The 12,170-nt window shown below is 29.9% G+C and overlaps 2 protein-coding genes across 3 annotated transcripts; both read right to left on the reverse strand.

Moving 5' to 3' along the window:
• Window positions 1-158: 158 nt before the first annotated feature.
• On the reverse strand, window positions 159-3,574 carry LOC114176788. The gene is made up of 9 exons (XM_028061948.1): window positions 3,385-3,574; window positions 3,021-3,159; window positions 2,834-2,920; window positions 2,343-2,470; window positions 1,575-1,671; window positions 1,369-1,446; window positions 1,053-1,278; window positions 595-818; window positions 159-510 (listed from the first exon to the last, which is right to left on the reverse strand). The coding sequence occupies exons 1-9, from the start codon at window positions 3,453-3,455 to the stop codon at window positions 487-489; spliced, it is 1,074 nt and encodes a 357-aa protein (XP_027917749.1). The 5' UTR covers window positions 3,456-3,574; the 3' UTR covers window positions 159-486.
• Window positions 3,575-6,407: 2,833 nt separating this feature from the next.
• Window positions 6,408-9,854, reverse strand: LOC114176519. Of its 2 annotated transcripts, XM_028061585.1 has the most exons (9): window positions 9,839-9,854; window positions 9,405-9,644; window positions 9,209-9,295; window positions 8,745-8,872; window positions 7,671-7,767; window positions 7,488-7,565; window positions 7,169-7,394; window positions 6,765-6,988; window positions 6,408-6,614 (listed from the first exon to the last, which is right to left on the reverse strand). In XM_028061585.1, exons 2-9 carry the CDS (start codon window positions 9,504-9,506, stop codon window positions 6,591-6,593), a joined length of 966 nt encoding a protein of 321 aa, XP_027917386.1. In that variant the 5' UTR covers window positions 9,507-9,644; window positions 9,839-9,854; the 3' UTR covers window positions 6,408-6,590. The 2 variants fall into 2 exon arrangements, with proteins under 2 accessions (XP_027917386.1, XP_027917385.1); XM_028061584.1 differs by lacking the exon at window positions 9,839-9,854 and having other exon boundaries at window positions 9,405-9,752.
• Between the last annotated feature and the right edge of the window lie 2,316 nt (window positions 9,855-12,170).

The following is a 12,170-nucleotide window of genomic DNA, read 5'->3' on the forward strand; positions in this document are numbered from 1 at the left end:
ATATTACATTTACAAAATTTCATGCCGGTTAAAATAATTTGATATGTTTTATACAAATTAAAATCAACACAATATATACTTCTAAAAATATATAAAAAACAAATATACTTTTATATAATCTTTTTTACGGTATAATGCCTAATAAAAAGTCACGATAAAAAAAAGTTCTATTAATTAGTACCTAAAAACTATGACAATATTTTTTCCTATGAGTAAAGAGAAAGTAGTCAAACCGTAAAATATCAAAGACAACAAAAGTTACACGACACAGGCATCAGCTTACAAAGTACACAGATTAGAAGTTACCGATTTACTATTGTGAAAAAAAAGGCATTAGTAATTAATTTTTATAGATTAGTTGAAAACGTTGGATCAATTGATTGTGCTATTTATTTGTATCTGCTGATAGAAAAAGGGCATATATGTTGCAGAAACGAAGAACTTGTGTGTTTCTCTTCTTGCCTTCAAAAAAGAAGCTGGCTTGCATCACCTTAGCCTAACAACAACGTGCTGTACAGAACACAATTAAAGGAAAGAAGGTTAGTGATATGAATAGAAAAAATTTACACTTGCTACACAAATTTTAAGCTGTACCTTTATTTGTGTCCTATTAAATGTATAGGTGATGTGTACTCGTCCATCACTAGCTTGGATAACAGCAGGATATGAGAATTCCATTCCTAATGTATCTTCCAGTGTAAGTGCCTCTTGCCAGGATTCACCATCATCCTCAGAAACACCAACTTTAAGCACACCCCTTGAAATGGTGTTATAAGCAAGCAATATTCTCCCATCACTCAGCTTAACCCCATCAATACCTAAGCCAACAAAACAAGTTTCTTAAATGTGCCATGATTAGTCCAGATCCTCTACTGAGTTTTTTTGGTGTTGTTTTCTGCTGAGTATTAAAGTACACTATGTTGGTAACATCAAAGTGTTTTTTGAAAATAGAGTAGAGGAACAACACAAAAAACTCAGCACATAATCCAAATTCGCCACTGATGCATGCATGGGGATGTAAAATGGCAACATGAGTAGTTTAGAAAATTGACCTGAGTTTGGATTGGGGAGTTGTGTAGGCTTTGCATAGCCCCAAGTTTTGCCACCATCAAAGGATTCTGATATATAAACTCTACCAAGGCCAGTAAAGGATCTGAGCAAAACACGTAGTGTCCCCTTTTCAGTCAGGTATGGTACTGGCTGAATCACACCAAGAGGTGTGTTTTCAATGAAAATTGGGCCATGCTTTCTCCATGTTCTGCCAAAATCTGTTGTAACCTGATACCATTTCACAAGCTATAGAAGTTAACCAGCTAATCAAGATCAACTGCTATTACATCACAAAGATCAGTGAGTTCTATTAGACACCTCTGCCCATGCTCCCCATGAGTTCCAGCTTTCAACAGAAGATCCACAGAGTAAGTCACCGTTTTCTAGCAAGAGGGGCTGAAAAACAGATACTGAATTCAGTAACAAAAACATTAATTTGTTCTGACTCAGTTATATTATAAATCCCAATTCCAAAGGAACATACAAAAAAATGTTACTTAGTAAGTTAGTAGTTTCAGTTTCACCTTATTCTTGATAGGTCCTAATATACCAGGAGGAAGTTGTTCTCTTTGTGTCCAGGTAATTCCTTTGTCATTTGAACGTTTCATGAATCCACTCCACCTGAGTACCAAAACATGGATCTCAATCAATGGAGGGTGACAGATTCATACTTGGGAATGTAGACTTTTCATAATGCATGGTGATACCACTTCACAGATTCTTAACCATAACAAGATACAAAAGCACCCATGAAAACAAAAAGAATCAAGTTGACGTAGTGTGGAATCCCAGCCAATGCATAATCCTACTTTATGTAGGATGCTGCAGAATAAAGAAATAGGTAGGAAATATTCTTACAATTGCAATTTTGTATACAATAAAGGATGCACTTCCCTCTTTACAAAGGGAGAGCATTTTACCAAATTGGGGATCATATCTCAATTGTGCGGGACATGGTGCAAAAGGAAAGGAATTTTGAAAAAAAAGAAGAACAGAATAGCATCATTGACATGTTGAATAGGCCAGTAGTCTATTTAGGAACATGTTTGATGGTGTATAAAGTAATTATTCCCTCTGGTTTTGTTTTCTACAGAAAATGTGGAGATGCTGTGCTAATTGTTTTACTCCTTCCAATTGTCATAATCATCAAAATTAAGCTTAAATTGTTCCTAATTTCTTCAATCAAAGGAATCTTATCTTATCTTATCTTACCATCAAATAGATAATAGCTGCAAGCAAAACAGATATCCACTCACACACAAACAAGAAGGTTGTAAGATTTGAAGCTTTACTTTTGAACATCTAGGCCTATTCTGTAGAACAGCACTAACTCATTTGATGGAAGTTTGAACAGTACCGGGTTCCACATAGGAACATTTGGTTCTTCATCAGCAATTATGGGTGATTTCCATCTGCCATTCTACCAACCAAATATGCATTCACAAACCAGAACGAGGTTTCAAAACTTTAGAGCTAAGTAACAATTTTACAATGATAGGAATAGGAAATAATTTATACTAGAATGATTACTGATTTGAAACCATATTATTCGGTATTCACATGTCGGCCACTTTAGAAATTCATGTAGTTCCGAAGCTACATTTTTATGCATTCTGTAAATAGAAAATGTTCAAAATAAATTATTAATTTCAGTTCTACAGGAAGAAGCCTTTCCATTGATGACAACCAAGTAGAACCTGCAACTTCTGGTATGACACTATATTTTTACTGCAACTATAAACCTGGAAAATTTGGAAAAAGATGAGTTAATTAACGCTTCTACCTTATAAGTCTGCAGCCATATTTTTACATCTGGTGCCCCCTCAGAGGAGCCCCCGAAATATGCAACCAGAAAATGGCCCTTCTCAACCTGTAAAAGTCAAAATACTTATAATCTGTTATGTTAATTGATATACAATGTTTAATTAAACCGAGGAAACGAACAAAAACTATTTCGTAATTTTTACCACCTCAACAATGGTAGAAGCATGACAACTGTTGAAAGGAGTTGATCTTTCAGGAAAAAGGAACTCCTCCACAACTGGCCCTTTTACGTAGCCACTGGTTTTATTTCCTAAGCCTTCGGCACCTGAATTTGTAGAGTTTTTCCTGCATAAGTTTGCAACTTCATCTTATCTAACTACGGGAATATTGCAGGCACCAGAAATTAATAGTATCAAGTAAATATAAGCAAAAAGCACCAACATAAAAAAAATAAAAAAAAATCATGTACTTGAATACAGAACACTGTATAATAAATGTATGAAATCAACAAAATCAAATAATGGTTTTTCAGGTGAATGAAAGAGTGATAGAGTTAAGGTGTTTGCATACCCAGAAACGGAGTAAGCTCTATTAACCATACTCACGAAGGCCAAATATACAAAGGTAAGAAACAAGGACATGGTTCCAGTTCCACGCTTCCTCTTTCTGACACCTTCAAGGAACACTGCGTGGAACGTGAGAGAGAAATTACACACTGGAAAACTATATTCATCGCACACATAACTTTTTTTAAGGTTTTTTCCACTAATGAAAGTTATGTGAATAAATTTTGTCTAACTCTTTTGTTTTATTCAGTTTGGGAGTTGACTAAATATCAGCCCTCCACATTTTCAAATGTCATCGTCTGCCGTTCATTTTATTTGATGTATTGAATGCTCAATGTTCTATGTCTCTCTGCTGTTCCTTAAAATATTTGCAACCTACTGTACAGGATAAGCACGTTTGTGTTTATACAATTGGAAACAAAATTTTTGTAGCATATAAATATGGTGACGAAATATTTTATTGTGAAATTGCGTTTGTAAATAAATGAAGTATATTAATTTCTAAAGTATCGGTAATCGTTCGTTTATTTTGGTCTTCTTCTTTACACAACTTTAAATTTGAAGTACTCCCCGTATTGGGAATGAATGTCTGTGAAAATGGTAGGCTTACAGCAGATTTGACAACAGTAAATTTTTATTTTGACTATTTGTTTTCATTTTTTACTATTTAGTTTCTAAATTAATATTACTTTGAAACAATGATGATAGTTCAATTTTTTTTTCTTTTATTTTTATATTTTTTCTTAATATATTATTTTATTTTATGTGTGATTATATAACAATCAAAGTTTTTATACTTTTTTTGTGAGATTTTAGTCGTATTTTATATATAAACTAAAGTATTATTTAGTTATGATTTATGTGTAAATTATTTGACTATATATTTAGTTATTTTTAAATTTAATGTTTAAATATCTGAAATTTAGATTTACAAGTGAAATATAAAAGAAGGATTAGAATAAATTCATTACAATTTAAGTTCTATATTTACACATGTCACAGTTTATGCCACTTCGATCATCAAGAATTTTTTTCATGACATAGATGTCAACTACTTAATATACAAATCATACATTAATTCAGAATCATCCTAGATGTACCTACATATCCATACAAGTTTTATCATTTTTCGTAATACCTAATATACAACATAATTATCTTAAAGTCACAAATCGATTAAATATGAAAACTAATTTTTGTTTTACATTTATAATATACATTTAAATGCAACCAATCAAATAAGAGAAAAAAAAAAGAAAAAAATATATATTTTTTCAATAATTTTTAGATTAAGCAGGTTAGAGGTTGAGTTGGAACCCTACTTTTGCTAGAGTAAAAAATCTTTTACTTGAGTGAAAATCAAAATCAATTACTTTCAAATATATTTTTAAAAGCATTATAATAATACAACTTCTAAATCATTCAAACAATTAATCCAAGCATTTCATCTTTTATCCATTTAAATCAACCTTGGTTTCTTAATCAAAGCATGCATATTTATACTCACACAAAATTCATGATCTATTAGATGAAATGTTATAAAAATTTACTCTATTATCTAAATTATATTCAAAATTCCATTAAAGAAACCTTATATTTAACATGCATAATTTAGTTACTAAATAACTAATCAATAACAGTATCTAATTCAAAACATTTTAAATAATCATTTATCAAATCAAACCCAGCAATACTCATGTTCAAGCATTCAAACAAAATTTCAACCGACAATTATAGATATCAAAATCTAGTAAGTAACCTTCGTATCCAAATTATCTATCCTATGATTGTATCAAAACCATAAATAATTTTTTTTACCTAAAATTCTTTATTCTAAAGAAACTTTTAGCTAAAGCATGAACTTATCCAAATCTAGGGACAAAAAACAAAGTTTTCAAATTTAAAAAAATTCAACATGTGGTAAAAATAAAATTGAAATGGTCATTTTTCTCAATTGACCACATCAACATTAATAACAAGATCACAGGAAAAATAAGAGAAAAATTTATAAAGTAAATAAAAATTTATTCGGATTGAAAATATGATTGAGTAAAAATAATCTTGATTCCTCAATTGCTTTAAGATGGAATCAACTTCCTAAAAATTCAAATATGAAATCAATAATTTGGAGAAAAGTTGAGAGAAGAAAGTGTGAAAAAAAAATTAAAAAATGAGAGTGATTTGGGAGAATGACACCTACCTTTACACAATTTTTTTCATTTTGTCTTATTTATTCATCTCATACATTAAGTTCACTCAAATCATTGGAATATTTTTCATCTTGACATTGCCATAAAATATAAAATTATGTGTAATTCATTATTCTTTTCTCTAATTATTTGACATTTAAATAAGTATTATTTAGTAATTTATTTTAATATTTATACAATTATCATTTTTTAAGTAAAATTGACACTAAAGAAAATAAATCAAAGTTTTAACTATCACACATCCTATGAGAAAACAATCATGATTTAAACCTAGAAAATATTATTTACTATGAGGTTACAATCTTCCTAATGTGACTTATCACTCTCATACTATTAGTACGTTGTTTATACGCCGTTTTTATTTCATTTTTATAATTCTTAAATGAACAATTTAAAAAACTAATCCTAAACAAACATAATTTCTTTTTATCCATTAAAAAAATAAAACAAAATAAATCATAAAATAATTAATTCCTTTTTGTCCAGCTTTTAGTACTATTCGAATGCAACAAACAGAAAATACCTCGATCCCACAAAATGTATTAGAGAATATGACAATTTTATATTTCATAAATTTTGACTAAATTCCTAATATTGACAAAAAAGAGATCACAACAAGTTTATTTTATCTAAACAATGGAAATTTTAAAATGAATTAAAGAATGCAATAATCGTCTTTTTCATTAGGTGGAGCATGGATAAAAAAAAGTATGCAAAAGTACCAATACCTCTTTGGGACTAAATTTTGCAGATTTTTCAAAATATAATTGTTTTTCTTTTCAGAAGACTATTTTTGAAATTTTCTAAAAAAATGATATATAAAAATAATAGCTGACAATGATTATTCATTTTTTTCATACTTTAAAAAAACGGAAACACCAACAACCAAACTTTTAGTTAGCTTTTTATTGAACAAAGAACAATACATGACAATGTAGATGGATTAAGTAAAAGACTTGCTTGTTTCTTCATTTTCGAAATTGAAACAATTTACTCCACGTCAACTTGGTAGAAGAACAACATGCTGCCAAAGAAAAAGATAGGGGTTAATATTATGAGGAAATGCAGGAAACGAATTGCAGATTAATTCCCAAAAAAGAAACTCAACATCTTCCAATGATGATAACTGAAACCATCAATTATAATCAATTACCATAAAAAAATTGAGTTGTACCTTAATTTGTGTTCTGTCATATGTATAGGTGATATGTATTCGCTCATCACTGTCCTGGATAACAGCAGGATAAGAGAATTCCATTCCCAATGTATCCTCCAATGTAAGAATCTCGCACCAAGAATCACCATCATCCTCAGAGAGTGCCACTTTAAGCACACCCCTTGATTTAGTGTTATAAGCAAGCAATAACCGGCCATCTCTAAGCTTAACCCCATCGATACCTGGTAAACAAAGTAACACAGATAATGCACAACATAGACAAGTAGCAAAAGAATGAAAAGGAGTAAAAAAACTTCAAATTTGAAGTTATCCATCATCAACGTAGTTCTTACTGTTCAGTTAAAACAATCTTCATAATTATGCTGCAAAAATTTGAAAGCAATATAGTTCGCAAAATTGACCTGAATTTGGGTTGGGGAGCTGAGTAGGTTTTGCATATCCCCAAGTCTTGCCACCATCAGATGATTCTGACATACATACTGTACCAATGCCATCAAAGGATCTTAGTAAAACACGTAGTTTCCCATTTGCAGTCTGATAAGGTACTGGTTGAATCACGCTCAGAGGTTCATTTTCAATGTAAATTGGGCCATGCTTGCTCCATGACCTGCCTAAATCTGCTGTTACCTATTGCACAAAAGAAGTAATAAATGTCAGCAGGCTACCATTTCTAACCAACACTGAAGCCAAGCGCTCAACTAAGATGAGTTCAGATAACACCTCCACCCAGGCGCCCCAGGAGTTCCAGCTTTCAACAGATGATCCGCAAATTAAATCACCATTTTCAAGCAAAATGGGCTGAGAAATAGTAAGGAAAGCCAGTAGTAAAGAATAAATTTAATATAACTATGAACATCAAACCTCTTGCCATTGATAAAATTCAGTGAAATAGATCTGATGTACCTTATTCTTTATAGGTCCTAATATACCAGGAGGAAGCTGTTCTCTTGATGTCCAAGTCACGCCTTTATCGTATGAGCGTTTCACAAATCCACTCCATCTGAAATAAATATAGTTCTCATTAAAATTACCTAAAGTCCTATATGGTGGGGGAGGAGAGGGGGGATACAACTTATTAGATAAACAACTTCAGACTGGACAAAGCCATCACTTAAAGATTTCAATTTCAATCTATGGGGTTGCAATGAATTATGAATATATCTTTTTCAATATATTATAATTTATATGTCATGGAAATATTTCCATGTGAATTTATAATCTTTTTCTTTACCAATTACAGATTTTATCTGTAAATATGAACTTTCACACGGAAACTCTTCTGTTATACTATCCTATCAGTATATCTGATAGGAACTGAATTTACTGCAGACTAATAGAAAAAAGTTGTCAGAGAACAGTGCTAATATGCACAAAGTATAGCAACTAATAGTGGAAGCAAACAAAACAGAGAAGGAAAAATTCTATGCCCTACGGCAACACCACCCAAGACTACCTGAAATTGATTCCCTCTTTCTTCACTTATATCCCACAGCCATTAACTTTACCACCGTGCTTTCCACACCAAGTGCTATATCTAGAAGTTTGTTATAACCTAAGCAAATCCCACCTCGCGTAACAATATGATTCAAACTACCCAGTTCACAGGAGTTTAGAAGGAGAAACAATAATATGCATGAAAAAGTCAGGTTGATAAAATGCTCGTCAGACTTACTAAACTAATTAATAACCATAAATATCCATGTCGTTATCAAATCTCCAATAAAGACATTAGTCAGAAGAAAAAGAAAAGAGGAAAAAGAGTTGTTATCATGGAAATTTCCAATTAAGCACTTAGGTTTTGGATAGAGAAATTGGACCGGAAAAAAAAAATCAAAATTGGATGCCAATCAACCAAGTGGAATCACAAACCTAGCTGTCTCAACAACTACCATATGTATATATGTGAACATTGCAGCAATGAATGTTGGCACGAGTGAAAAATAGATATATGAGGACTGAAAAAGTTATAAACTTTACTTCTGAACTTCTTGGCCTATCTTGTAGAAGAGAAGTATCACATCTGATGGAAGTTTGAACAGTACAGGATTCCACATAGGAACATTTGGTTGTTGATCAGCAATTACAGGTGCTTGCCATATCCCGTTCTATCCACCAAAATTGTGATCAGAAGAAAGTCAGTGCAGCATTCAAAATTTAGAGTTCATTACATCCCTCCTACAGATGTGAAACTATAAAGACGGTTTTTGACTAACAGATTAGAAATCAAAATTTGTTAACACTTCCTTTAGACACATTTGTAAAACTACTTAATAGCAACTCTACATTACGACATGCTGACTTTGCCAGGCAAAACAAACAGCTATTAAAGAAGAAACCTTGGCAGGAGAATATACTAAAGCCCCCAAAACTAGTACAACTGTGTGAAAACGCCCAGTTTCCAATTAATTGAAAGACTTTGGGGTAAAGCGTATGCATTTTACCTTGTAAGTCTGCACCCATATTTTGACATCAGGTGCCCCCTCGAATGAACCCCCAAAATAGGCAACCAAAAAATGATCCTTATCAACCTGCAAAGGTCAAACAGCGTGTCATTGGGTTCATTTGACCAAGAAGAATAAAAAAGAAAAAAACATCGATAAATCTTTTTTGATGGGCAGAGATTATTGTATCAATGACCTCAACAATGGTAGAAGCATGACAACTCTTGAAGGGAGCGGATCCAGCTTGGTAAGTGAACTCCTCCTTTACTGGTCCTTGTATTGAAGAATCTTTCGCCATGCCTAAAGGTTGAACTTGCGAGGTTGCTGTGTTCTTTACTTTCGCACTGCTCGAAACAGTGATCTGCAAAATCCTCTAGTTTTAGTGAAACCGAGTGGTACAGGAAATGGTTCAACTGCATTCTGTGTGGCTGAACAGCTGTCCGAAAGAAAATAAAAAATTGAGGTCTATCATAAAATAAAGAATCAAAAAATTAATTAACAAGAATTCCTATCTGCTCTCAAACAAAAGCGGCTTTTCATGTTTAATTAACAAGAAGAGGATCGGAGTAGGATATGATTTTTCAAGAATAAAAAATTAAAGGGGGGTTTTATTCTACAGTGTCGTAATACATGTAATTCAGAATGTTGCATGATAAATGAAAGCGGAAAAAACAACAGACGGAGTGAAGTGGGGAGCATGAAAAAGATAAGGAAAGAAATCGAATTAAGGATTTAATTGGATTGGATAAGAAAAATTAAAGAGATAAATATGTTTTTTTTCTTAATTTTCGGTCAATTTTGAAATTAGTCTATTTCAAAACTTTGAATCAATTTAGTCCTTTATTTTTATTTTTTTTAAATACGTAGATTTAATCCTTCTAATCAAATTTTGTTAAATTTATTTGACATTTTAAATGTGTTTCATAATAGTATTTGACTTAATATTAAAGCAAAAATGTGTCAAACAGTATAAACAACTCAAATACAATCCTGAAATGCATACGAAACCTCAAATAAACCTAACAAAATTGGATTAAAACGACTAAATGCACGTATTTCAAAATATGAAGGACTAAATTGGTTTAAAGTTTTAAGATGAACTAATGTTAAGATTAACTAGAAGTTAAGAGACAAAAAACATATTTAACCCAAATACATAATAGTAGTTAACTTAACATTAAAGCAAAAATGGTGTCAAACAATATAAACAACTCAAATACAATTATGAAATACATATGAAACCTCAAATAAACCTTACAAAATTTGATTAAAAAAACTAAATCCACGTATTTCGAAATATGAAGAACTAAATTAGTCCAAAGTTTCAAAATTGACTAATTTCAAAATTTATTGAAAGTTAAAGGACCAAAAACATATTTAACCCAAAATTAAAAAGTAAAATAACAAATTAAATACGTTTTTGGTCCTTACCTTTTAGTAAATTTTGGAATTAGTCCATTTTGAAACTTTAGACCAATTTAGTCCTTCATGTTTCGAAATACGTGGATTTAATTTTTTTAATCAAATTTTGTTAGGTTTGTCCGATGTTTCGTACGCATTTCAGGATTGTATTTGAGTTGTTTATACTGTTTAACACAATTCTGCTTTGATGTTGAGTTAACTACTATTATAAAATGTGTGTTTGAAATGTTAAATAAACTTAACAAAATTTGATTAAAATGATTAAATCCACGTATTTCGAAAAATGAATGACTAAATTTGTCTAAAGTTAAGTTTCGAAATGAACTAATTCCAAAATTCACTATAAGTTAATGGACTAAAAACATATTTAACCCAATAACAAATAAAAACTTAAGTGATATAATTCAGGAAAAACAAATAAAGATTTTAAAGAGGAAGAAACTTGGTTCAAACTTTTAAAACATAGTCAAACGGATCCACTTTTAATTTTTTTAATTTATTTAAAAAAATTAATTAATAACACATGAAGAACATGTGTCAAGTGCATATAATCAACGTTGTTGGGATCAAACAAAATCAAATCAATTTTAATTTTACGTGATAATCGAGGAAAAAAAATATTTAGCTATTTTTATTATAATCATTGGATAACATTTCGAATAACTAATTGAATATTTATAATTGAATAACTTCCTACAAAATAAAAAAAAAAACTACTTCATTACAATAAATAAATATATTAATTAATTAATGAACTAAGTTAGAATGTTATAACTTATGGTCTCCATAATTCTTAACAAGAATAAGATTATCAATATTCATACATATTTATATTTTCTATTTCTGATTTATTTTGTTTTATTTTTATCTTCATTTTAAACTTTACATTATCTTATACTACTTTCTTTATTATAAATGTTTTAAAAACTTTATTTAATTACATAAAAATAAAAACACGTGTTTTTTATATAAAATAAAAGGTTCAATTAAAATTTAAATATTTTTATGTGAATTTTTATTAAAAATTTATTAATTTACTGAATATTTATTTATTTTTTAAATATTTTTTATTTAATTTTTACTATTAACAAAATAATATAATTGTTATTTTTTTTTTCATTTTAAAGTTAAATATATTTTTTTCTTTTGTGTCTGAACTTACATATAAGATAAATTCGTTTTGATTTTAAATTTTGATAATTTTAATTCTAAAACTAAAAAGTCAAATAAATTATTCTTTAAAATTCTAAAAATGTTAATTTTTTGTTGCATGTTAAATAATATTTTAAGATTACATTTGAATAGGAAAGTGTGAAGTGATGTAGAGAACTAAAACATAACTTTAAATGTTGTTTAATATGGTAAGAAAAATTGTTGTAATTGAGACTATATTTTTATTTATTTTTAAAATTTGAGAAAAAATAAATTTGTGAAGATTAATATTTATCTAATTAAATTTGTGAAGTAAAGAAAAATTATGTAACTCTTTAGAAATTATGGTTGAATTTTTTTTAAGTCATGCAAGTCAATCCTCACGAGA

The sequence above is a fragment of the Vigna unguiculata genome, chromosome 3, assembly GCF_004118075.2.
Source record: "Vigna unguiculata cultivar IT97K-499-35 chromosome 3, ASM411807v1, whole genome shotgun sequence".
NCBI classification, from domain to species: domain Eukaryota; kingdom Viridiplantae; phylum Streptophyta; class Magnoliopsida; order Fabales; family Fabaceae; genus Vigna; species Vigna unguiculata.

What these genes read in the sequence shown, in the direction of transcription:
- LOC114176788 (XM_028061948.1), bottom strand. Translation starts at nt 3,455, where the DNA reads ATGTCCTTGTTTCTTACCTTTGTATATTTGGCCTTCGTGAGTATGGTT. An exon ending in TATGGCTGCAGACTTATAAG is followed by an intron (nt 2,471 to 2,833) that starts GTAGAAGCGTTA and finishes TTTGGTTGGTAG; the next exon opens with AATGGCAGATGGAAATCACC. An exon ending in TTAATAGGACACAAATAAAG is followed by an intron (nt 511 to 594) that starts GTACAGCTTAAA and finishes TGTTCTGTACAG; the next exon opens with CACGTTGTTGTTAGGCTAAG.
- LOC114176519 (XM_028061585.1), bottom strand. Translation starts at nt 9,506, where the DNA reads ATGGCGAAAGATTCTTCAATACAAGGACCAGTAAAGGAGGAGTTCACT. An exon ending in ATGCTTCTACCATTGTTGAG is followed by an intron (nt 9,296 to 9,404) that starts GTCATTGATACA and finishes TGACCTTTGCAG; the next exon opens with GTTGATAAGGATCATTTTTT. An exon ending in ATAGGCCAAGAAGTTCAGAA is followed by an intron (nt 7,768 to 8,744) that starts GTAAAGTTTATA and finishes TATTTATTTCAG; the next exon opens with ATGGAGTGGATTTGTGAAAC.